Source organism: Ranitomeya variabilis, chromosome 5 (assembly GCF_051348905.1).
Source record: "Ranitomeya variabilis isolate aRanVar5 chromosome 5, aRanVar5.hap1, whole genome shotgun sequence".
NCBI lineage: Eukaryota > Metazoa > Chordata > Amphibia > Anura > Dendrobatidae > Ranitomeya > Ranitomeya variabilis.
The window spans coordinates 332474521-332502197 of NC_135236.1; the positions used below are offsets into that span (position 1 = coordinate 332474521).

Below are 27677 nucleotides of genomic sequence, written 5' to 3' on the forward strand. Positions count from 1 at the left end.
GTTCGGGCTATTTACGACTGGACGCAGCCTACTTCTCTGAAGAGTCTCCAGAAATTCTTGGGCTTTGCTAATTTTTATCGTCAATTTATAGCTGGTTTTTCTGGCGATGCTAAACCTCTGACGGATTTGACTAAAAAGGGTGCTGATGTTGCCAATTGGTCCCCTGCTGCCGTGGAGGCCTTTCGGGAGCTTAAGCGCCGCTTTTTGTCTGCCCCTGTGTTGCGCCAGCCTGATGTTTCCCTTCCCTTTCAGGTTGAGGTCGATGCTTCCGAGATTGGAGCGGGGGCGGTTTTGTCGCAGAAAAGTCCCGACTGCTCAGTGATGAGACCTTGTGCGTTCTTTTCGCGAAAATTTTCGGCCGCCGAGCGAAACTATGATGTTGGTAATCGGGAGCTTTTGGCCATGAAGTGGGCATTTGAGGAGTGGCGTCATTGGCTTGAGGGTGCCAAACATCAGGTGGTAGTTTTGACTGATCACAAGAATTTAATTTATTTGGAGTCTGCCAGGCGCCTGAATCCTAGACAGGCACGTTGGTCGTTGTTCTTTTCCCGGTTTAATTTTGTGGTCTCGTACTTACCGGGTTCTAGGAATGTGAAGGCAGATGCTCTTTCTAGGAGTTTTGAGCCTGACTCTCCTGGGAATTCTGAACCTGCTGGTGTCCTTAAGGATGGAGTGGTTTTGTCTGCTGTCTCTCCTGATTTGCGACGTGCTTTGCAAGAATTTCAGGCGGATAGACCTGATCGTTGTCCGTCTGGTAGACTGTTTGTTCCTGACGAGTGGACCACTAGAGTCATCTCGGAAGTTCATTCTTCTACTCTGGCAGGTCATCCGGGAATTTTTGGCACCAGAGATTTGGTGGCTAGATCCTTCTGGTGGCCTTCCCTGTCTCGAGATGTGCGTGTTTATGTGCAGTCTTGCGATGTGTGTGCTCGGGCCAAGCCTTGTTGTTCTAGGGCTAGTGGGTTGTTGTTGCCCTTGCCTATTCCGAAGAGGCCTTGGACGCACATCTCTATGGACTTTATCTCGGACCTCCCTGTTTCTCAGAAGATGTCTGTCATCTGGGTGGTGTGTGACCGTTTTTCTAAAATGGTTCATTTGGTGCCATTGCCTAAGTTGCCTTCCTCATCTGAGTTGGTCCCTCTGTTTTTTCAAAATGTGGTTCGCCTGCATGGTATTCCGGAAAACATCGTTTCTGACAGGGGTACCCAGTTCGTGTCTAGATTTTGGCGGGCAGTCTGTGCCAGGTTGGGCATTGATTTGTCTTTTTCGTCTGCATTCCATCCTCAGACCAATGGCCAGACGGAACGAACTAATCAAACTTTGGAGACTTATTTGAGGTGTTTTGTGTCTGCGGATCAGGATGATTGGGTTGCCTTTCTGCCGTTGGCGGAGTTTGCTCTTAATAATCGGGCTAGTTCTGCCACTTTGGTTTCTCCTTTCTTTTGCAATTCAGGGTTTCATCCGCGTTTTTCATCTGGTCAGGTTGAATCTTCGGATTGTCCTGGAGTGGATGCGGTAGTGGATCGGTTGCATCAGATTTGGGGACAAGTGGTGGATAATTTGGAATTGTCCCAGGAGAGGACTCAGCAGTTTGCTAACCGCCGTCGTCGTGTTGGCCCCCACCTTCGTGTTGGGGACTTGGTGTGGTTGTCTTCCCGTTTTGTCCCTATGAGGGTTTCTTCTCCTAAATTTAAGCCTTGGTTCATCGGTCCTTATAGGATTTTGGAGATTCTTAACCCTGTCTCCTTTCGTTTGGACCTCCCGGCATCTTTCGCTATCCATAATGTGTTCCATCGGTCGCTGTTGCGGAGATATGAGGTACCGGTGGTTCCTTCTACTGAACCTCCTGCTCCTGTGCTGGTGGAGGGTGAATTGGAGTACGTGGTAGAAAAGATCTTGGACTCCCGTATTTCCAGACGGAGACTTCAATATCTGGTTAAATGGAAGGGCTATGGTCAGGAAGATAATTCTTGGGTAACTGCCTCTGATGTTCATGCCTCGGATTTGGTTCGTGCCTTTCATAGGGCTCATCCAGATCGCCCTGGCGGTTCTTGTGAGGGTTCGGTGCCCCCTCCTTAAGGGGAGGGTACTGTTGTGTATCCGCTTTTTGGGCTCCCCTGGTGGTTGCTGGTGGTACTGGTGACTTGTTTGCACTTTGTTGCTTCTGTTCACCTGCTTCCATCAGCGTTTGGGAGTTTCCTATTTAGCCTTGCTCTCCAGTCATTTCCTTGCCGGTCATCATTGTAAGCAGAGCCTTCGGTTGCATGTTCCTGCTACTAGTCTGCTGATCAGCTAAGTGGACTTTGTCCTTTTGTTTTGTACCTTTTGTCCAGTTTGCAGTTTTGTAATTCTCTGTAGCTGGAAGCTCTTGCGGGCTGAAATTGCCACTCCTGTGTCATGAGTTGACACAGGAGTCTTAAAGTAATTTCAGGATGGTTTTTTGAAAGGGTTTTCAGTTGACCGTGAAGTCCTCTTTTGTATCCTTCTGCTATCTAGTAAGTGGACCTCTCTTTGCTAAATCTACTTTCATACTGTGTATGTCTTTTCCTCTTATTTCACCGTTATTACATGTGGGGGGCTGCTATCATCTTTTGGGGTATTTCCCTAGAGGTAAGCCAGGTCTGTTTCTTCCTCTACCAGGCGTAGTTAGTCCTCCGGCTGGCGCGTGGCATATAGGAAGCCGTAGGTATGCTCCCTGGCTACTATTAGTTGTGTGGTAGATTTAGCTCACGGTCAACTCGAGTTTCCATCACCCGAGAGCTCGTTCGTTATTTATATGTTTCTTACGTTCCCTTGCCATTGGGAACCATGACAGGCTCCATCCACATTGATCGTCTAAACCTTCAGATATGCTTTTTATGTTCCTCATTCAACTGAACAAAATGCCGAAGGTGCTTAACACCCGCTGTAGCTTGTGCCATCCTGCCCAAAAACACCCTACCCATAGGCAAAATTCTGCAGCAAGTTTCCCTAATAGAGATTGCAACTGCTGCAGTAGAAGATTTTTGGCCTGCAAGCCTCCTGTATGCTGAACTTCAAATCCAACAACTTGTCTGCTGGCAAACGGCATTCCATGTTGACAGAGTCAATCTCAATGCCCAAAAATGTCAACACCGTTAATGGTCCCTCTGTCTTTTCATGAGCCAATTAAATACCGAAATGTTACATCACCTGTTCTATTGTCCTGAGCAGTGACAAACAAATTGGGGGCACAGCTTTTCCAATATAAAAGAAATCAACCAAGTATCGCCAAACTGAATCCAAACCAGACTCCTTTCTCACTACCCATTCAATGAAACAGTTACATTTCTCAAAAAAGTGCATGAAATCAAACAATTAATAGGCAAACAACAATCCACATAAAAACTATAAACCCCAAGACAGCCTAACAAATGAAAACTCTCTGGATGCATCAAAAGCAAACGGAACACGGACTCAATATCTGTTTTAGCCATCAACGACCCTTGTCCAAGCCTACGCCCCCGCTCCACTGCCTTATTAAAATATACATAGGAAACCAACACCAACTCTGGGCTTAATCCACCATTAACTTTTTAGGAACCACTCCCAAGGGAGAAACACACAAATTGGGATAGGGCGGAGAATTAAAAAGGTCCAGCTATCCTGCCAAGCGCAACTTTTTTCTGCAACTTATCTCAACCATAAGCTAATATCTTGTTAAGGGGAGAAAAAGAGACACGCTATGTACACAAAGATCATCATATTATATTAAAAATATATTTTATTGTATCATACAGAAAAGCAGATTAAAAACACTTAAAAGTCAAAAAAATACTTTTCCTGAAATTGACGGATTTTAATAGGGCATATTTATCTACGTACATGGGTGCGTGCTAGGTGGGGCGAAGCCTCATTCTGGGCTATTGTTACTTTAGTCATTGTTTGACTTTTAAGTGTTTTAACCTGCTTTGCTGTATGTTCTAATAAAAATGGTGTTGAATGATTGACCCTGTCCTGACACTAAGCTATTTACCCCCCACCATCAGTCCCTCCCATTAACCAATCAAAAAAGACCCTCAACGACTGCATTCCCCTCCCCTACGTTTACCCACACAAATCACTCCCGAAAAATTAACACCTTATACACCGAACCGGACCCGAGTCATGGAGCCCTCCCCTAAGGCCCGTGGAGGGCAATACAGTCCAGGCTATTACGTGAAGTCCGTAATGCCAAAAGTGCATAATAGCAGATAGAGCTGCCAACAGCTGGAAGCCACGTGTACGGGGCTCGAGGGACACGTGTAATGAATATTAGTGTGGAGCAGAGTGATGTGCCTGGTATTGCTATACACAAGGAATATTCATCTCAGGAAGCTTACCTTGACATGACGCGTATAGAGGAGTTGGTTATATCAGTATGAGATAAATTAAGATAAAGAAGTGCTGGGCATCCTTCACAAATAACTCTTATTGCGTCTTCCTGGCCACAAAAAATACAAACAAAATAGAAGAAAAAACAATAAGTACATGTTCCTTATTTATGGACAGATGTTATGAATATCTATGTGCAGAATATATATAGCCTGTAGCCATGTTCCACTCAACAGAAACACTGTTTTTTCTACTGGGTTTTTGTGCATAAAATCCACTGCATTTAATAGTTCAAGCAAAGAGGATGTAATTTAATGAAAACTCATGCCCACTGTGCATTTAAAGATGCCTTTAAACTGCATTTTCTAGGAATTTTTTTTCTCTTATAAGCTTCAATTGAGACCCTGAAAGAACGCATTTAAAAAATGCCCGTGCAACATGGCCTAAGTGTTATTATAACACATTCACTGTTCACTCTGAACACAGATATTGATGACCTTTCCACGCTCCAATCTTTTATGGGTAATGCTAAATCTGGTCTGGGTGCCAAGGTGGCCTTTTCTGCACAAGCCAATAAGACAGACAACTTACAATTCTTCAAAAGTGGATAAACAGCTTATTCATGATAAACCTCCAACTAAAATGGAATTCTTGGATAATATTCAACCTTAATTAATGAGGTTGTCTAAGAAAAGAAGGTTCTACTTTTTTGTCACAGTATTATTCAAGTGAATAGGGCTGAGCCCGTGGACCAATTGGAGTTGTGTACAAAAACAATGCGTATTTATTCTAATACAATCCCTTCAAGCCCGATGACTGTCTGTGTTCTTAAACTAAATGACCACACTCCCAGACACAATAATAATACTTTAAGATTGCTTTGATAATGTCACCTAGACCTAATCCTTACATGTAGGCATAAAACACTTTGATAAGTCGCAAAAATCTGGCAACATTTGGCATTTTCAAGACAGTTTCACTCAGATCCGCCAAAATGGATGGAGCTGGGATGAGACAGAGGCATGACGCCACAGCTTGTCCAATTCATGATGTACCTTATGCCACAAATCTTACTCCATTCTATGACTGGAGTAAGATTTGTGGAGAGGCGCATGCCACTTTTCAGATGCGCCACATTTATTAACAGACGTGCGCATCTTAATGAATCAGGCGCCACTGACTCCAACATGCCGGTCTTGATGAAGCATGTACACAATCTATTTATTACATTCTTTTATGTGAAATCCTTTCACAGAATTTCTGGCTAAGACCTTTTCTTAATATAATATTTTTATTATGACATTTTGTGGGTTGTCACAATTATAGGGGTTATCCATTACATGGATAACACCATATTAAATGAAGTAATCCTCCTTGTAAAACATGCCTCCCAAATTGATGGCATTCCTGCGTTGTTTGTGCTGAGTGTGCCAAGCATATCATGACATTATTATTCCACTTGAGCCTTTAGCCAACCAGGGGCCGCTATTGGGCACTGCTGTGCTCTTACTTCTATTAAACGAATGTCAGACAAGCGAAAGAAATGAGAGCACAGCAACACAACAGGAGCCACTGATTGACTGCACGAATTATGAGACATAAAGTCACGCATGCTTCAGTAGACCTGAAATAACGCATGTGCTGGCAGTGAGTATATATTATTTATTATTTATTTTGCAAAAGAGACTATTTCAGTGGGCAACCGCTTAAAAGGGTCAGTAGGATCAACCCTCCTATGCCGTCTATATGGCCATGTAGGTCATAGGAACCTGAATATAATGATATCTTGATATCTGCGATCTGACATCTTGTTCCAGAGAAATCCATGTTTTTCTTATATGTAAATGAGATGTTCAGGATTATGGGCCAGACACTGATCTGCATGAGAATCTGCCTCCAAAGATTATTGTACATGAAATGAGGAGTTACCAGTGTGAGACAAGTAACTAACACAGTATAGTAGAAATGGACTTTGTCTCCTTACAAACAGATGTGCAGCAGCTCTCAATGCTCTGCTGTATTGTAACCATGTCTGCCTGTGAGATGGAAGCTGAAGCTGAGAAGAACCTGGAGATGTATCAGGTATAATCACACGCAGCTCTGCAGTGAGAGCAGAGAGCGGCCATCGCACATCACACTGGTAACTCCCCCTTCATGTAAAATAATCCCTGAAGTGGGATTCTCATGCAGATTAGTGTCCTCCCCATAGCTTGGAACAGCTAATGAGGGTCTCTTTGGAATAAAGCTTCTTTCACAGTTCCGTCTTCCAAATCTGCACAGGATCGGTCAAGACGTTGAAATGACGGATCCTGTGCAGATTGTGGAAAACATGTGCACTGGGCCCGTCTTTCTGACGGACCCGTCAAGCCTATGTGCACCTGTTGTGTATGTGTTTTCGCAGCGGTTTTCTGCTGTGAAAACGCATACACAACACAAACCAGGTTAAAAAAATAAAAAATCACAGTATTCTCACCTACCGACGTCCCGCGTAGTGACGCTCCCGGCAGCTAGCGTTCCTAGTACTACATTGCGAAATCTCGACTTCTCGCGAGATTTCGCAATGTATTACTAAGAACGCTAGCTGCCGGGAGCGTCGGTGACGCTGCGTGGGACTTCTGTAGGTGAGAATATTGCGATTTTTAATTTTTTTTATTATTTTTCACATTATATCTTGTTACTATTGATGCTGCATAGGCAGCATCAATAGTAAAAAGAGAAAGAGAGCAAGCGAGAGAGAATTTCCCTGACGGGAAATTCTTCAACGCATGCTCTCTTTGAAAAGATACATTTTTTTTGCAGGATCCTGCATTCTCAAAAATCGACGGATTGTGACGGAAGCTGAAAGACAGAAGTGTGAAAGAGGCCTAAGACATTGGATCACAGTTATAAAGATATCATTTTATTCAGCTTGCTATGACCTGCATGCCCATACAGTATAGACAGCTTAGGAGAGCTGATCCTAGTGACAGATTCCTTTTAAAAATAAAGAACCATGAAATGGAATGTGTGCTCTCAGATGGCACAGTCTAATTTCTGACATTTTAAATAATATCTCCTATTTAAAAAAAAAAGGCATGAATTGTGCATTTTATTACAAATTCACAACTCATTTACACATGATAAATTCTCTTTAGATTCAAAATTATCCTTTAAGGCTGGTTCCACATGAAAAGAGTTACAACAAATCGTTGGAACACGGAGTATGAATGGCGTGCCAATGATCAATTTGTGGCTGATCATTCTTGGCACAGCTCACTTAAAAATGTCATTATAGTTGCAAAATGACTAAATAGAATGATATGCTTTTTAGTTTAGTGCACCCCCAGAATTTTGAATGTTTATTATAAGTTAATAATTATGTGTTCTTGTATTCACCAACATCAGTCACCGGGGTCAGTGCTCAGCTCTCCCACAGAGTTCTCAAGGATTGTATACTTTTGAATGCCAGTCCATATTTCGGTCATGCGGATAGGGAATACTAGCGACCATTGTGGGTTGGGGGGTGGTTGGGCAAAATACTTCTCATCTATCCTATTTTTCAAACCTGTAAAGGAGTTGTCTACTTTTAGGACGCTGGACCTCAAAAACTGTAAAATACCTAAAATAACAAATATAGCAGGTTTTCAGACTCACTAGGTCCAGCACTGGCTCCTTGTCCCAGCTCTGGTCTCTTAGTTTTAGCTGCAGCGGGGACAGCACATCGACAGTACTCATCATCACTGTAGCAAATTCCTGAGCTCAGCAGCTCGTCCAATGTGGAAGCTACAGTGGTGATGCTCACTGTCGACATAATGTCACGGCTGTAGGTAAAACACAGACACAAGACAAGAGCAATGGCGGAGGGCCAGCATTGAACCTGAGGAGGGTAAGTACCTGCATTTGTTATCTTAGTTACCGTATATACTCAAGTATAAGCTGAGGTTTTCAGCACATTTTTATGCTGAAAAAGCCCCCTCGGCTTATACTGAAGTCAGGGTACCACAAAACGGATGGGGAGCAGCAGCGGCGGAACAGCTAAAGCCTGTGCCCGCTGCTAAAGAGAAATGAATATTCACTGCGCTCGCAGTGAATATTAATTTCTCTTTAATAGCGGGCACAGTAGTCGCAGACGCCGGCTTCCTGCAGCAGCCGGGGGATCATGTGAGCTCGCTACTTAAGGGAATGAATATTCACTGCTCTCCACCCCCATTAATTCTCTTTAGTAGCAGGCACAGGCCTCAGGAAGCAAGCGGCTGAGGTTACTCTGCCCGCTATTAAAGAGCAATGAATATTCACTGCTCTCCACAGACATAGTCCCGGAGTGGAGAGCAGTGAGTATTCCGGCAGCTGTCCTCTGCTTGTAAGCAGCGCATGACGTTTCTGCCATGCACTGCTTACAAGCATAAGTCAGCTGCTGGCATTGGAACAAGACGCTGCGAGAGAGTGCAGGGGAGGCAAGTAGGATGGTTTATTTTTTTATGTTTATCTGATTGGGCAGCTGCATCCCAGGATAGGGATGAGGAAACCATGAATACCAGAATAGGGATGAGGAGGTCATACATACCAGGATAGGGATGAGGGGCTATGCATACCAGGATAGGGATGAGAGGGCCATGCATACCAGGATAGGGATGAGAGGGCCATGCATACCAGGATAGGGATGAGGGGCTAATGCACACCAGTATAGGGATGAGGGTGTCATGCATAGCAAGATGGGGATGAGGGGCCATGCATACCAGGATAGGGATGAGGAGGCCATGCATACCAGGATAGGGATGAGGAGGCCATGCATACCAGGATAGGGATGTGGGAGCCATGCATACCAGGATAGGGATGAGGGGCTATTCCCACCAGTATAGGGATGAGGGTGTCATGCACACCAGAATAGGGATGCGGGTGCCATGCATACAAGTATAGGGATGAGGGTGCCATGATTACCAGGATAGGGGTGAGGATGCCATACATACCAGGATTGGGATGAGTAGGCCATACATATCAGGATAAGGATTCGGGGGGCCATGCATAGCAGGATGAGGATAAGGAGGCCATGAATACCAGGATAGGGATGAGGGGCGAATGCACACCAGTATAGGGATGAGGGTGTCATGCATACCAGGATGGGGATGAGGGGGGCCATGAGTACCAATATAGGGATGAGTGGGCCATGCATATGCAGCGCCCCAGAGTTCTGGTCGTTGCAGTAATGTCGCTCTGCCACTAAGGGGAGTGATGTTACGTCTGATTGCACTAAAGGAGTTTCTCTTACCAGGTAACACTCACACTACACTTCACACTCCGGCCACCAGGGGGGGTGGTTCTATCTAGTAGGCCACTCCTCACACTCTGGTAAAACTGGGGGTTGGACAGGAAGACAGGAAGAGAAGTAACTGGGAAGAGCTAGTGAGAGGACCTGTCAGGGATGGGATCCTGGCAGACTCCTAAGAGCAGAACTAACCAGTGAACAACGGGAATACAGAAAAGAGGCATTAGGACCAGAAGGAGTCGTGCTGTTAGACCGAGGCAACATCCTTCTGAGGCGCAAACAGTCGGTGGCCGGAACGCCGAGCAAGTAAGAGACTCTAAGTACTACTGCAAACCACGGCCGGACAGCCAATTATAGGTTGGCTGTCTCACACAAATCACCTAAGCAGACAACGGAGGCAGCTGTGGGAGAGGGGCGACTCTAGGGTCCCGGAAGAACTCCAGGCCTACCCCGTCATACGGGTGCGTCCTACCATATCACCTGGGGGACAGAGAGAACGAACATCAGAGACAGACAGAATCAGTTGTGAGGACTATCCCAGGAGCTCAGCAGGGAAGGACTACAACACACAGCGCTAGAAGGTAGACACTGATTCCCACCTGAAAAGGGAACTCCTGATGTGCCTTTGGACCGGCCGGTCTCTGACAGCCCTGTTGACAGCGCTCTGGACTGAGGACTCTAAAACCTTCAGTAAAGAGGTAAAGAGACTGCAACCTGGTGTCCTCGTTATTTACTACGACCTACACTGCACCGCAATATCACCACCATTTACCACCACCTTTCACTGGACGCCCCTCAGCAGGGTCACGGACCGGGTCTAGCCACCGTGACAACCCCAGAACAGAGACTCAGAGGCCCGGTACCGGGTACCCTTCGGCCCTGCGGCAGTGGGGGCGCTCCACATATCAGGATAGGGATGAGGAGGCCATGCATACCAGGATAGGGATGTGGAGGCCTTGCATACCAGGATAGGGATGAGGGGGCCATGCATACCAGGATAGGGATGAGGAGGCCATGCATACCAGTATAGGGATGAGGAGGCCATGCATACCAGGATAGGGATGAGGAGGCCATGCATACCAGGATAGGGATGAGGGGGCCATGAGTACCAATATAGGGATGAGTGGGCCATGCATACCAGGATAGGGATGAGGAGGCAGTGTATACCGGGATAGGGATGAGGAGGCAATGCATACCAGGATAAGGATGAGGGGGCCATGCATACCAGGGTAGGGATGAGGAAGCCATGCCATGCATACCTGGATGGGGATGAGGAGGCCATGCACACCAGGATGGGGGTGAGAAGGCCATGCATACCAGGATAGGGATGAGGGACTAAGCATACCAGGATAGGGATGGGGGTGTCATGTATACCAGGATAGGGATGAGGGTGCCATGAAAACCAGGATAGGGATGAGGAGGCCATGAATACCAGGATAGGGATGAGGATTCCATGCATACCAGGATGGTGATGAGGAGGCCATTCATATCCGGATAGAGATGAGGAGGCCATGCATACCAGGATAGGGATGAGGGGCTATGCATACCAGGATAGGGATGAGGAGGCCAGGCATACCAGGATAGGGATGAGGAGGCTATGCATACCAGGATAGGGATGAGAAGGCAGTGTATACCAGGATAGGGATGAGGAGGCGATGCATACCAGGATAAGGATGAGGGGGCCATGCATACCAGGATAGGGATGAGGAGGCCATGCCATGCATACCAGGATGGGGATGAGGAGGCCATGCACACCAGTATGGGGGTGAAAAGGCCATGCATACCAGGATAGGTATGAGAAACTAAGCATACCAGGATAGGGATGGGGAAGCATGCATACCATGATGGGGATGAGTAGGCCATGCATACCAGGATTGGGATGAGGGACTAAGCATACCAGGATGGGGATGAGTAGGCCATACATATCAGGATAGGGATGAGAAGGCAGTGTATACCAGGATAGGGATGAGGAGGCGATGCATACCAGGATAAGGATGAGGAGGCCATGCATACCAGGGTAGGGATGAGGAGGCCATGCCATGCATACCACGATGGGGATGAGGAGGCCATGCACACCAGTATGGGGGTGAGAAGGCCATGCATACCAGGATAGGGATGAGGAACTGAGCATACCAGGATAGGGATGAGAATGTCATGCATACCAGGATAGGGATGAGGGGGGCCATGAGTACCAGTATAGGGATGAGGGGGCCATGCATACCAGGATAGGGATGAGGAGGCCATGCATATCAGGATAGGGATGAGGAGGCCATGCATACCAGGATGGGGATAAGAAGGTCATGCACACTAGGATAGGGATGAGGGGGGCCATGAGTACCAGTATAGGGATGAGGGCGACATGCATACCAGGATAGGGATGAGGAGGCCATGCATATCAGGATAGGGATGAGGAGGCCATGCATACCAGGATGGGGATAAGAAGGTCATGCACACTAGGATAGGGATGAGGGGGCCATGAGTACCAGTATAGGGATGAGGAGGCCATGCATACCAGGATGGGGATGAGAGGGCCATGCATACCAGGATAGGGATGAGGGGGCCATGCATACCAGGAGAGGAATGAGGGTGCCATGAAAACCAGGATAGGGATGAGGAGAATATGAATACCAGGATGGGGATGAGGATTCTATGCATACCAGGATGGGGATGAGGAGACCATGCATATCCGGATAGAGATGAAGAGGCCATGCATACCAGGATAGGGATGAGGGGCTATGCATACCAGGATAAGAATGAGGAAGCCATGCATACCAGGATGGGGATGAGGAAGCTATGCATACCAGGATAGGGATGAGAATGTCATGCATACCAGGATAGGGATGAGGGGGGCCATGAGTACTAGTATAGGGATGAGGGGGCCATACATACCAGGATAGGGATGAGGAGGCCATGCTGACCAGGATAGGGATGAGGGGCTATGCATACCAGCATAAGGATGAGGAGGCCATGCATACCAGGATAGAGATGAGGAGGCCATGCATACCAGGATGGGGATGAGAAGGTCATGTATATCAGGATAGGGGTGACGGGGCCATGCATACCAGGATAAGGATGAGGAGGCCATGCATACCAGGATAGGGGTGACGGGGCCATGCATACCAGGATAAGGATGAGGAGGCCATGCATACCAGGATAGGGATGAGGCCATGCATACCAGCATAAGGATGAGGAGGCCATGCATACCAGTATAGGGATGAGCAGGCCATGCATACCAGGATGGGGATGAAAGGGCCATGCATGCCAGGATAGGGATGAGGGGGCCATGCATACCAGGATACCAGGATAGGGATGAACAGGTGATGCATACCAGGGTAAGGATGAGGGGCCATGCACACCATTATAGGGATGAGGCAGCCATGCCATGCATACCAGGATGGGGATGAGGAGGCCATGCATACCAGGATAGCGGTGAGAAGGCCATGCATACCAGGATAGGGATGAGGAGGCCATGCATACCAGGATGGGGATGAGAAGGCCATGCATACCAGGATAGGGATGAGGGGGCCATGCATACCAGGCTTATACTCGAGTCAATAAGTTTCACAGTTTTTTGTAGTAAAATTAGGTGCCATGGCTTATATTCGAGATACAGTATATTGGCCTGCACTCTGTCTATATGCGATGTGCTGGTGGAATGGGCCTTTGAGACCCCGAGTCCAAATGACCAGCAGCAGAGACAGCCTAAGCACACTGTTTAAGGGGTCAAAGCGCTGGAGCGCTGCCCATAACGTCCACTTCACAGGACCACTCAAGCATTTCTCAGCAAAAAGCGACATATTGAATAAGACCGGAGATCGGTCGAAACATCGAATAGAGTCGCTCATATACGTTTTTCTCTTCTCTGCTCTACGAATATTGTGTGTGACCACATAAATAAATTTCCTTTTTTGCACCACCTTATGGATAGAGTGTGTGGTGAATTCTCTACATTTGGCTTATATTCGGGTCGGCTTATGTTCGAGTGTATACAGTATTTTGCAGTATCTGTAGTCAACTTTTCTGAAAGAGGGTATCTCCTTTAATACCACTAAAATCTAGTGTGATTGCTAGCGATATGTTTACCTATTGCTTAAAATCTGATGAAAATAACAAACATGGCAAAATATATGTACATGTATGTATCTGAATGCAAACAGTAATAACATCTGAAAAGTAGTTACCGTATATACTCATGTATAAGCCGAGATTTTCAGCACTTTTTTTGTGCTGAAAACGCCCCCCTCGGCTTACACACAAGTCATTGCCAGAAACCCAGAGGGGGAGCAGCGGAGCAGCGGCAGGAGCCGGCTGCTGTGACATCATACTCACCCTCCTTGTGTGGTGGCTGCACGTCCCTGCATCTCCGTTGTCCTGGCGCCGACAGCTCTCCTCTCCACTGCTCTGTGGTCACGTGGTACCACTCATTAAGGTAATGAATATGTACATGTCTCCACTCCCATAGGCGGAGCGCATATTTATTACCTTAATGAGCGGTACCACGTGACCACTGAGCAGAGGAGAGGAGAGCTCAGCTGCCGGCGCTGTGACAACGGAAATGCAGGGATGTGCAGCGACCGTATGAGGAGGATAAGTATGATGGGGGAGGACGCGGAGCCATGCATACAAAGGGGAGGACGCAGAGCCATGCATAGAAGGAGGAGGACACAGAGCCATGCATAGAAGGAGGAGGACGCTAAGCCATGCATAGAAGGGAGCGGGACGGGGGAGGACACCCAGCCATGCATAGAAGGGGGGGATGACGCTGAGCCATGCATAGAAGGGGGAGGACGGGGAGGACACCCAGCCATGCATAGAAGGGGGAGGACAGGGGAGGACGCGGAGCCATGCATACAAAGGGGAGGACGCAGAGCCATGCATAGAAGGAGGAGGACGCAGAGCCATGCATAGAAGGAGGAGGACGCTGAGCCATGCATAGAAGGGGGAGGATGGGGGAGGACACCCAGCCATGCATAGAAGGGGGAGGATGAAGGAGGACGCAGAGCCATGCATTGAAGGGGGAGGATGCTGAGCCATGCATAGAAGGGGGAGGACGCTGAGCCATGCATAGAAGGGGGAGGACGCCCAGACATGCATAGAAGGGGGAGGATGCTGAGCCATGCATAGAAGGGGGAGGACACCCAGACATGCATAGAAGGGGGAGGACACCCAGACATGCATAGAAGGGGGAGGATGAGGGAGGATGCAGAGCCATGCATAGACGGGGGAGGACGCTGAGCCATGCATAGAAGGGGGAGGACGCCCAGACATGCATAGAAGGGGGAGGATGAGGGAGGACGCAGAGCCATGCATAGAAGGGGGAGGACGCCCAGACATGCATAGAAGGGGGAGGACGCTGAGCCATGCATAGAAGGGGGAGGATGGGGGAGGACACCCAGACATGCATAGAAGGGGGAGGATGAGGGAGGATGCAGAGCCATGCATAGAAGGGGGAGGACGCTGAGCCATGCATAGAAGGGGGAGGACACCCAGCCATGCATAGAAGGGGGAGGATGCTGAGCCATGCATAGAAGGGGGAGGATGGGGGAGGACACCCAGACATGCATAGAATGGGGAGGATGAGGGAGGACGCAGAGCCATGCATATAAGGGGGAGGACGCTGAGCCATGCATAGAAGGGGGAGGACGCCCAGACATGCATAGAAGGGGGAGGATGCTGAGCCATGCATAGAAGGGGGAGGATGGGGGAGGACACCCAGACATGCATAGAAGGGGGAGGATGAGGGAGGATGCAGAGCCATGCATAGAAGGGGTAGGACGCTGAGCCATGCATAGAGGGGGGAGGATGCCCAGACATGCATAGAAGGGGGAGGATGGGGGAGGACACAGAGCCATGCATAGAAGGGGGAGGACGCCCAGACATGCATAGAAGGGGGAGGATGAGGGAGGCACGCAGAGCCATACATAGAAGGGGGAGGACGCTGAGCCATGCATAGAAGGGGGAGGACGCTGAGCCATGCATAGAAGGGGGAGGATGAGGGAGGATGCAGAGCCATGCATAGAAGGGGGAGGACGGGGGAGGATGCCCAGCCATGCATAGAAGGGGGAGGACGCCCAGTCATGCATACAACTAGGAGACCGGGGGGAGCCACACATAGGAAAACAGGGATGAGGGGGACAATACAGTCAATACGCTTACCCAGTTTTCCGTGACAAAATTAGGTGCCTCGGCTTATACTCGGGTCGGCTTATACTTGAGTATATACGGTGCATTTTAAAATAGATATAATATGTTTCTAAAATTTCTATTAAAAGCACTTACATTTACATTTCTACACTCTGACAGATTTAGATCTTGCAGATTTCTACATTCACCTGCAATGTAAACAAATTAGTTAATGAGTCATTTTTTTCATAGAATTATTATGGAATGCATAGAAACCCCAATTCTCAGCTTAAAATGAATCTGTTAAAAGGTTTTTGCCACCTAATTTAAGAGTGACATAACGTAGAGACAGCGACCCCGATTACAGTGATGTGTCACTTATTAGGCTGGTAGTTTTGATAAAATCACTGTTTTATCAGTAGGAGATTATAACTAGAGGACTAGTAACCCGGCTGCCATGTAGTCCATCATATTCATTAGCTCAGTATAAACCCGCCCCCACACAGATTGGCAGCTTTCTGCCTATACACAGTGTACACAGAGAGCTGCCAATCAGTGATGTGGGTGAGGTTATACAGAGCTCAGCATTCAGAGAACTGCTAGATCTACAGCACAGAAAACTGTGATTTTACTACAACTGTTGTAAACAGCCCAGTAAGTGATACATTGCTGGAATCGGGGTATCTGAACCTATATTATGTAGTTCTCAGATGCAGTACCAAAAATCTGGTTACAGCACACATTTTGACATAACTGGTGCTAAACAGCAAAGCACTGAAAGCCCAGGTTCACCAATAAGCATTATGAACTCTCATGCACACAACAGATGGTCACTATGTGGATACAATTATTTTTAGCATGATTTTTGTGTTTTAGGTTTTGTTATAGATTTTGCAAGAAAACATTTAAAATGCATAACTTGCATATATAGTTTTCAATAAGGAGACAGCCATTTTAAAGTGGTTTTCCATGATACTGAAATAAAGGCTATAACATAGGATATGTGATCTATGGAGGTGTAAACTCTGGGTCTGCACCAATAGGCAGAATGAAGGGATTGCTAATTTGTAGTCTATGGAATAAAGCGATGTATACGACATGAATGTTGCAACTCAAAAAAAAATAAAAAAATGGCAGTTCTCATTATTACAGCCAAACTCATGCACAATAGTCGTGTTGCTGTAATGGTGATGCAGTCTTGGTCCTCTGTGTGGGTTAATTGTATATGCGTCACTGGCACGCCATACATATTTATAGTTGTGTCTACCACAATTTCTCTTTACCCCAAAGATAGGTCATCAATATCATTATTCTGGACAATCCTTTTAAACACTAAGGTTTAGGATACTTGTGAAGAAATGAAAGTTAAGAAATAGTTTGCTATACAACAAAACATGGTGTGAAAACTGCTGTCAAGTCCCATGAATCATCAGTTAGCGATTTTTTTTTCTCCACAGGGCTTGACCCTGGTATTGTCGAAGGTGTAGTCTATCCGGCGGTAAAACCCCCCCACCCCTTCATTTCTCTATACTCCGTAGCCCACCAACTATAACCCTTATACCCAATAAAAACAAGACTAGGTTTAATTCTTTGGAATAATATAGGCCACAGTAGCCTTTTTTATTAAACATATAACAATAAATACATTGATAACAAAAACAATAACTTTTTAAAGGCTAGAAGGAGTCCTTGGAGCCCCAAGAATCTGGTGATTGACAACCCAATACCGTGCACATACATAACACCAATTTTACTCCCAGCTGTTCAAAACCCTGGCTCGGGAGCACCAAAAACCCAAAAGAGGGTTCACTGTTCACGGTAAAAATTCCAGGAGATCCGACCACCCCTGCCGGAACTCCCCAACCACCATTCACCGGATTCAAAAGATATTAACACCAAAAACAGAGGAGCCATATGCCAAAATGGATCCCCAAAACCAATTTCCACCAACTCCCAGGACTCCCCCCAGCCGCCACGGCCACAATGACCCAAAAAATAAAAAAATAAAAAAACATCCTTCCACTGAACTAACCATACCCACAACCCCCCTCTGAACTCCAACAAATTAGGGTGGGAGGGTGGGACTGCTCACGATCCTAAAGAGCGGGAGCTGACTAGATCCCTCCCCCAATTCCCCGTATGTAACCTCAGCTACAACCTTCCCCCTATAATTACCATAATTACTCCCCCTCTCCAACCCATTGTCATGTAGGTCTACGCCGTGGGGGGGGGGAGGGGCACGGCTCGCTCCGCCATTTCTTTATAAAAGTTTAATACTTTCAGATAATGAGGTTTATAGTTCTTAGGGTTAATTTATACTGAAAGATTATCAGTTCACAATAATCTTGCAGTGTAAACAGGCTGCCGATCACTCGATGAATGAGCAAAATGCTCTTCATCAGGTGTATTATTTTTAAGCAGTGTGACAGAGTCACCGGTGAAGTGATGGAGGGGAGATACGTGTCAATGCGCATGATGGCATCAGTGATGTAAAACCAGAGAAATCCAAAATATTTGAAAGGGAAGCAAAAAGTCATGAATAAATTCCAAAAACTTTATTTAAATAGTTCTTTTTTAAAAAGTAACAAACCTTCTTTTATAAATTACAAATGGAGACACATGCAAGTAAACAGCAAATGCAGGTCAAGTAGCACATACCATTCACATATCCCTAAATTACCAACATATAAGGGGAATAAATGAGACTGTTATATAAGTAAATTCCAATTAATATATAGGACTAATCCACAAGTAGAAACCCGGAAATGTTAAATACTATATCTCTGCAAAGTGCATATTAGTTCGTGTCCACCATGAGACAAATCCTAAGAGAAAACCTGTTTGGAAGTCCTGAATAGCAGTCACATTTAGAAATGATCATATCATGCTAGTGCATGCACGGTTCACCACTGAACCAAACCCCATATCATATATATATATAGTCATAAAGAAATGGAGGTGATACATAACCTGCACGTGCCGTTCTGAGCCCCAACGCGCGTTTCGCGTTAGCTTCGTCCGGGGGAGTAACGACGAAGCTAACGCGAAACGCGCGTTGGGGCTCAGAACGGCACGTGCAGATTATGTATCACCTCCATTTCTTTATGACTATATATATATGATATGGGGTTTGGTTAAGTGGTGAACCGTGCATGCACTAGCATGATATGATCATTTCTAAATGTGACTGCTATTCAGGACTTCCCAACAAGTTTTCTCTTAGGATTTGTCTTATGGTGGACACGAACTAATATGCACTTTGCAGAGATATAGTATTTAACATTTCCGGGTTTCTTCTTGTGGATCAGTCCTATATATTAATTGGAATTTACTTATATAACAGTCTCATTTATTCCCCTTATATGCTGGTAATTTAGGGATATGTGAATGGTATGTGCTACTTGACCTGCATTTGCTGTTTACTTGCATGTGTCTCCATTTGTAATTTATAAAAGAAGGTTTGTTACTTTTTAAAAAAGAACTATTTAAATAAAGTTTTTGGAATTTATTCATGACTTTTTGCTTCCCTTTCAAATATTTTGGATTTCTATGGTGCTTTGGAAGTGTCATGTAGACAGGCCCGTTTTTTTTCTATGGGATAATCAGATGTAAAACCAGAGTAGTTTCCTGCAGCACACTACGTGTTGAGAGAATGAAATGAGAGTTATGTTATGGGCTGGTTTTAGTGGACATCCATAGAGCGGGTGGGGGGGATCCACTGTATCTCCACATGCAGAGTCCTGACAGGACCTGTGTGATGTCAAGATCATGTGATCAGTCACATAATGGAGGAGTCAAAAAGTCTGGGCCTAAATAGCTGAAGTTCAGAACTTTCAGTGTTCAGTATGTGCCTGGAGAGGGAGCACTCCAGGGAAGTGTGTACTAAACCTGAACAGTGTGTGTTCTGCCACCCATGAGCGGGAGGAACCCCGTTCACAGAAGAGTTCTGCCACCATTTTGTTTTTGTTTTCCTGTTTTGCCCAGAGGGCTGTATTTTCTTTACTACACTTTGGTTTATGCTGCCTACAATAAACTAAAGGAAGTTCTTAAAGCCCCAGTGTACATGAGGCTACCACCGTGTGCAGCCAAATGACCCGCTGTACCACAGCAGGCTAAAAAATCGTCATGTACAAATAATCACTTTGCGTAAACAGGACCTGTGCTGCTGAGAACAATAGCATGTGCTCAGAACTATTTATTACAGATCATTCAAGTGCTCATCATTTACAGCGATCTCGCTTGTGTATATTGGCTTTTAAATGCTGTACGTCAGTCCATGTAAATAGTTCTTAACACTTTTCATATGTATTTTCAGTTGCAAATATATGTAACAAAACAGAAAAGAACTGGGAATGAAATTCAATGCTAGCATTTGAAAGCATACGTGCAAAATAGAACTCTTTGGCCACAATGATCATAGGTATGTGTGGAGAAAAAAAGAGCACAGAATTTCTCACCAACATTGGTGAGAACATCTCACCAACCATTAAGCATGAGGGTGGATCAATCATTCTTTGGGGTTGTGTTGCAGCCAATGGCATGGGAAAAATTTCACAGGTAGAGGGCAGAATGTATTCAATGAAATTTCAACAAATTCTTAATGCAAACATAACACCATCTGTAAAAAAGCTGAAGTTGAAAAGAGGATGGCTTCTACAAATGGATAATGATCCTAAACACATGTCAAAATCCACAATAAACTACCTCAAAAGGCACAAGCTGAAGGTTTACAATGGCCCTCACAGACCCCTGATCTGAATATCAATGAAAATCTGTGGCTAGAACTCAAAATAGTAGTTCGTGCAAGATGACTCAGGTATCTGGAAGAATTTTCCAAGGAAGAATGGATAAAAATCCCTCAAACAAGAATTGAAAGACTCTTGTCTGACTACAAAAAGTGTTTAAAATCTGTGATATTTACAAAAGGGGGTGCTACTAGGTACTAACCTTGCAGGGTGCACAAACTTTTGCATCAGCCCATTTTCCTTTTTGAATTTTAAAAATGTAACAGATGAAAAAATATATATGTTTTGCCTAAAATACAAATGAAATGTGTCATCTTTAACTTTAGGCCTCTTAGAGATAATTTCACATTCAACTTGCTTACCTGTTCACAATAACAGTAATTTTGACCAGGGGTGCCCAAACTTTTACATGCCACTGTATGAGAACCGCTGGTGGTTGGGTCTTTTCAAAGCTTATCTCAAGAAACACAAACTTAACTCCATATGTTTGGATCTTTTCACATCACGGATTTCTCTGCTTAGCCCCAAGAGCTTTCTCATGAGAACTGAAAAATATTATCCAGTTATAACTAGCTATAATCTAAGACAAGTAAGGCCCGGTTTTGTTGTTCTTCTCAACCAACAACATGACCTTGTCTCAGGAACATTGCAAAGAGTGTATATCCCCCGAGTGAATTTTATGTAAAAAAAAAAAAAACATACAAAACTAAATCAATGACTGCAAGCAGGATCAGACAACAGTCCTTACACTTTTCCTGTGAACTCAAACTGAGGCAAAAATACAATGCAGCAGTTCCATAGACAATGAAGATGGCAAAGATGCACATGTCTGACATTTGCTCCATTTAGACAGAGCTTGCAACCTCTTCTCGTCCGACTACATGCACCACCAACCCCATTCCCTCACACCTCCTCCAGTCTCTCTCTCTCTCTCCAGTCGTCACAACTCACCTAACTACAATCTTTAATCTCTCCCTCTCCTCTGGCATTTTCCCCTCCTCCTTCAAACACTCTATCATTACTCCATTACTAAAAAAAAACACCCTTGACCCATCCTGCACAAACAACTTCAGACCGGTCTCCAATCTCCCCTTCATCTCAAAACTCTTGGAGCGCCTGATCTACTCCCGCCTTACCCGTTACCTCTCCACTCATTCCCTCCTAGACCCTTCACAGTCCGGTTTCCACCCCCTACATTCGACTGAAACTGCACTCATCAAGGTGACCAATGACCTTCTGACAGCAAAATGTAACGGTGACCACTCTCTGCTCATTCTTCTCGACCTTTCTGCAGCTTTCGACACTGTTGACCACCCTCTTCTACTCTCTTGGCTCTAGTCTCTAGGCATTAAGGACACTGCTCTCTCCTGGTTCTCCTCCTACCTTTCTAACCGCTGCTTCAGTGTTCTGTTCTCTGGCTCCACTTCATCTCCTCTTCCTCTCACTGTTGGGGTACCTCAGGGCTCAGTCCTTGGCCCCCTTCTCTTCTCCCTCTACACAGCCCCAATTGGACAGACCATCAGCAGATTTGGCTTTCAGTACCATCTTTTATGCTGATGACACACAACTATACACATCATCCCCTGACCTTACCCCCGCTGTACTACAGAACGCCACTGACTGTCTGTCTGCAGTCTCCAACATCATGTCCGCTCTCTATCTGAAACTCAACCTCTCCAAAACTGAACTTCTTCTGCTCCCGCCTTCTACTAACCTCCCTAAATCTGACATTTCTCTCTCCGTGGGTGGCACCATAATAACACCCCGGCAGCAGGCGCGCTGTCTGGGTGTTATGTTTGACTCCAATCTCTCCTTCACATCCCATATACAATCTCTTGCCCACTCGTACCACTTACACCTAAAGAACATCTCTAGAATCCGCCCTTTTCTCACCATGGAGACAACAAAAACCCTCACTGTCGCCCAAATCACTCCCGCCTAGACTACTGCAATGCTCTATTATTTGGCCTCCCCCTCACGTGACTTTCCCCTCTTCAGTCTATCCTTAATGCAGCAGCCGGGGTTGTCTATCTGGCTAATCGTTACTCAGATGCATCCGCTCTTCGCCAGTCATTACACTGGCTGCCCATTCATTACAGGATACAATTCAAAGCACTTGTTCTCACCCACAAAGCTCTTCCCAGTGCGGCACCCCCTTACATCTCCTCTCTCATTTCTGTCTATCGGCCTAGCCGACCTCTATGCTCTGCAAATGACTTTCGACTAACCTCTGCACTAATCCGTACCTCCCACTCCCGACTCCAAGACTTTTCCCGTGCCTTGCCAATCCTCTGGAATGTTCTACCCCAAGATATTAGGACCATCCACAACTTGCATAGTTTTAGGCGCTCGCTCAAAACACACTTGTTCAGAGCTGCCTACCACATTAACTAATCAAGGTCATTTTATGTTTGTGTGTGTGTGTAGCCCATTCACTATCCCCATCTACCACCCACCCCCTGAAGATGGCTGGACCATCATTGTAAATACATCATTGTAAATACACACCTGTACTTTGTATCTCCCCCACCTCATTGTAGATTGTAAGCTCTCACGAGCAGGGTCGTCTTATTTTGCTTTAATATTGTATTGTTAACGTTGTTACCTATGACTGTTGTGTTTGAAACTGTTAAATTGTAAAGCGCTGCGGAATATGTTTGGCGCTATATAAAGATTATTATTATTATTATATAGACCCAAGGGTTGGAACAATCATTCAGTGAATAATCCGCTATAAAGCCCCTATAATTTCTTAGGCTATGTTCACACACATACAGTGCTTTCTGCTCAGCAATATGTTGGGGTTTCTGTTGGAATCCATGAAAAACAGGATTCTGATGGAAACCCCGGCAGAGCCATTTACTATTAAGTCGCCAACTGAATAACTTTTGACACTGTCTTGGCTCTGGTTCTGGAAGTGTTTTTCCTTTCCAGACATGCACAAAAATATGGTCTCCCACATTTTTGTGCAGGTCTTAAAAAGATGAATGCTGTTAAGATGGAGGTGAGATGTTGCGCTAACTGGAGAGTACCGTGTGTGTGAACCTAGCCAATGTTTTTGGAGTTCGGTGAAAGGTTGTTGCTTCTTTAAAAAACTTTAAAATGTTTACAATAGGTGTAGAACATTGTATAATTGCTTTTCTACTTATACTTTGTAATTTAGTTTAATTCAGAAACATCTGAGAATAAGAATATATAATTAGAATGATGAATTACAGAAAAAGCAAGATCACAGATTTCAGTAGGCCAATATACCTAACACTGCTATTTCTGACCATCGCTGTCGTTCTGATTAACAAGTGACTACTATGTGCTTGACATTTTACAACACGGGTAAGGGTGACCAAAGAATGGTTTTGGAGATCTAGTTTGACATAAGGTTGGGTTCACATGGGATCCCCCGGAAGAAGGCACTGTGAGCCGAAACGCGCGTTGGTGTGGGTGCTGCTGCGGTATACACAGGTATATACTGGCCTTATTTTTTCATAGCGTCCCTATCTCTCTAGGTCTGTTACTTTGCTGTTACAAATGGCTTTTGCACTTTGCTAGTATCCATTTATGTTGCACACTTGCACCTTACTTCTTGTATGGATTAGTGGCGCGGCCCTGATACTTTCTTATGTAACCTGTTAATTTACCGTGGCTTCACCTTTCAGTGTACCATTGTCTTATCCCTGCTCCTACTTTACTTGTGTTTTTTAATTATTGTATATTAATAAATTGATATATTGTTTTTGTAACTTTTGGTTCTTATGGTGTTTTTTTCTCTTTGGTATGATTTATGTAGCATATTTGGTGTCAATTTTAACCCCTTTCTGCCATCGGACAGAATAGTACGTCCGATGGCAGAACCCCCTGCTTTGATGCAGGATCCGGCGGTGAGCCCGCATCAAAGCCAGGACATGTCAGCTGTTCGGAACAGCTGACATGTGCCCGCAATAGGGCACATGTTAAATGCCACTGTCAAACTCTGATTGCGGCATTTAACAAGTGCTTCTGACCATTGGGCCGGAAATGAGCTCACCGGTGACCCCCGTCACGTGATCAGTGGGTCATTGGTGCGTTGGCATGACAACCAGAGATCTCCTGAAGATCTCTATGGTTGTTGTTGCCAGATTGCTATGAGCGCCAACCTGTGGTCGGCGCTCATAGCAATGCTGCAATTCTACTACAAAGGGGTGATCTGAGCATCGTCTCTATGTAGCAGAGGCAATCGAGATGTGGCAGCTTCTAGCCTCCCATGGAGGCTATTGAAGCATGCCAAAATAAAAAAAACATGTTTTTAAAAATATAACAAAATAAAAAAATATAAAAGTTTAAATCTCCCCCCTTTCACCCCATTCAAAATAAAATAATAAAAAAAAAATCAAACCTACACATATTTGGTATCACCGCGTTCAGAATCGCCCAGTCTTATCAATAACAAAAAAGTATTAACCTGATCGCTAAATGGCATAGCGAGAAAAAAAGTCAAAACGCCAGAATTACGTTTTTTTTAGTCGCCGCGACATTGCATTAAAATACAATAACGGGCGATCAAAAGAATGTATCTGCACCAAAATGGTATCATTAAAAATGTCAGCTCCGCGCCCAAAAAATAAGCCCAACCCCAGATCACGAAAAATGGAGACGCTACAGGTAATGGAAAATTGAGCAATTTTTTTTTTTTAAGCAAACTTGGAATTTTTTTTAATCACTTAGATAAAAAAGAACCTAGACATGTTTGGTGTCTATGAATCTATGAACTCGTAATGACCTAATAGAAGCCCTTCACTCACATCACCTATATAATCTGGTTCCTGACTAACACACATTGTCAGAGCTAGCTTATGCTGCATGGCTTGGAGGATAGTTGTTGGTGGTTATTGGAGTAGGCGTTTGGTGGATTTATATGTGATTGGTTTTGTGAGTGTGATAATTGCTTCTCCTATTTTGGTTTTAGCCCATCCTCCACTTCCCGATGTATACCTCTGTTACATGTGTGTATATTTGTATGTTTGGTATTTTCCATCACTCCTGTTCGTGCTATATTGTTAGTCTGGATGGTGTACTATGGTGCATTACTACTCACCTCTTCTTTGGGTGGGGGAAGGGTACAGGCTGACAGCGGAGTCAGGAGCTAAGGCAAGGGACGTGGCCCCGGCATCTTCACCTTCAAAAGTAACCCGGGGAACAGGGTAACCTAGCATTAAGGACAGAGAAGAAGTACCTGGTCCCGTGTTACCCGACAGCAGAGTCACGACAAATAGTTTAAGCATTAAATAGGTTTTTTTGTTTCAACATTTTTTTGTTCCTAAGGCTAGTAGAAGAACAAAATATACTCAGTTGGTACTCACTTTACCTTGCTCCAGACTAGGCTTTCCTGTCTATGTTCAGTTCTGTGGCTCTGTCTATGTACATGGCACAATTCTTTGAGCTCAGTGATTGGCTGCAGTGGTGATATGTGCTGTAGTTGTGATATCACTACTGTAGCCTGTAAAGTAAAGTAAAAAAATAAAAATAAAAAATTGTTGCGCAGCGGCAGAGAGTTAGTGCCGGAATGGGGTGGGTAGCAGCTCCAGCTCTATTATATGCTTCTGATACTTTATAGAACAGAAAAAAAGTGAAAAGAAAGAGAAAACTAGTTTAAATTGGAATAGAAACATCAAGCCACAGTTATCTTGGCTGAGTGGTTATCTCAGACTCTTCTCACTAGGGATTTCCCTGTAAATCACTGTTCAGCTCCAGCCAGCTGGTATTTATCCAACCAAGGTCAGCAAGACATCCAGTAAAGATTTACACAAAATATTAATGAAATATTTCACATGTCACACACCCCAAGTTATCTGCATTATCATAGTTAAAAGAACAGCAATATTAGGGCTCAATGTTTTCTTATATGCAAAAAATGAACAGATTTTCATCAGTGTTTCGGATCAGATTTTCATCAAAGTTTGGTCGGTGTCAGTTTTTGCCATCAGAGTTTCATCCGGTTTTTCTGTGCATGAGAAAGTTTCTCAATCTTATCAAACAAACTAGGACTAGAATGCAATTGTGTGTGTAGTTCAAGGCTTTGGATTAAAACGAGACAAGCCCCCCTTATTTTTTTTGTGGACCACTCGGGATAAAAACTCAGACATGTGAACAGACACATGGACAATAGCGGATATGGGCTTAAACGGTGAATATCATGTATACAACTTGATTGTGAAACACGGAAGTGTGAATGAGCCCTTACTGAAAGCGACCAATGACATAAACATTGGTTTATTATTATTAATTCTAATTTTAAGCACACAGCATTAAATTTTTCCACAGAACGGTATGTTCCACATTAGTGCACATAACAACATACGCTAATAACAACAGGGAAAGATTTACAGCAGAGGTGAGACGGCCCTACTTTCAAGGTCACAATTTAAAACTACTGTAAAGCCAGAGTCACTCTTAGGGCAGGTGCTGACAACCATATGTTCTCCATCTGAGAAAAACGGCCCGATCATGCTAATCACACTCTGATCAGACTCTGATCAGAGTTTGATCAAAATGTGATCTGATTTTCTCGGATGTGGTGGAATTTAAAAAAAAGTTTCTCCAACTGTCCCAGTTGTCAGTCTGTCAAAATTGGACTGCACTCGGAAGTCAACTGAGTGCGGTCCAAAGTTTTCCATGGACCGATAGATGTGAATGGGCAAAGGCCATCTGATTATCGGAGGTTAATCATGCATGCTGCGATTTTTTCCTTGGCCCAAGGAAAAAATCAGACTTGAACTGCCTTATTAAATGACATTGGGCATTGGTCCGAGATCAATCCGCTGTTTTGATGGATCGCACTTGGACTAAAACTATGGTCGTCTGCACAAGCTCTTAGGCCATGCGCACACATTGAGTATTTGGTCAGTAGTTTACATCAGTATTTGTAAGCCAGAACTAGCAGTGAGTAAAAAATACAGAAGTGGTGACGTGTTTCTATTATACTTTTCCTCTGAATGTCCCACTCCTGGTTTTGCCTTACAAATACAGAGGTAAAAAACTGACCAAATACTGAACGTGCGAACGTGGCCTTAGATTTACACTTCAGAAACCTGTTGGCGTTCAGTGGTGCCCTGCAATGTTCTGATTAGCCCGTGAAAATGCAGGTCCGACACACCATAGCATTCACATATTGTGCAAAACAGGTAAGCATTCTTCTATTAGTGGTTACAAGGTTACAACATAAACTATACTGTATATAAGGATGGACATGACTATGCCAA

The 27677-nt window shown here is 44.9% G+C and overlaps 2 protein-coding genes across 2 annotated transcripts in view; one reads left to right on the forward strand and one right to left on the reverse strand.

Moving 5' to 3' along the window:
- The window catches only part of FBXL13 (F-box and leucine rich repeat protein 13), a 377146-nt gene that overhangs the window by 114882 nt on the left and 234587 nt on the right, over window positions 1-27677 (reverse strand). The window contains exons 10-11 of the mRNA XM_077264721.1: window positions 15854-15906; window positions 4341-4441 (exon numbers count right to left, since the gene is read on the reverse strand). Of these exons, the coding sequence (XP_077120836.1) occupies window positions 4341-4441; window positions 15854-15906 (154 nt within the window). The remainder of the gene's footprint in view (window positions 1-4340; window positions 4442-15853; window positions 15907-27677) is intronic.
- Window positions 1-27677, forward strand: part of LRRC17 (leucine rich repeat containing 17) — a 69241-nt gene that overhangs the window by 15050 nt on the left and 26514 nt on the right. The gene's annotated exons all lie outside the window — the stretch shown is intronic.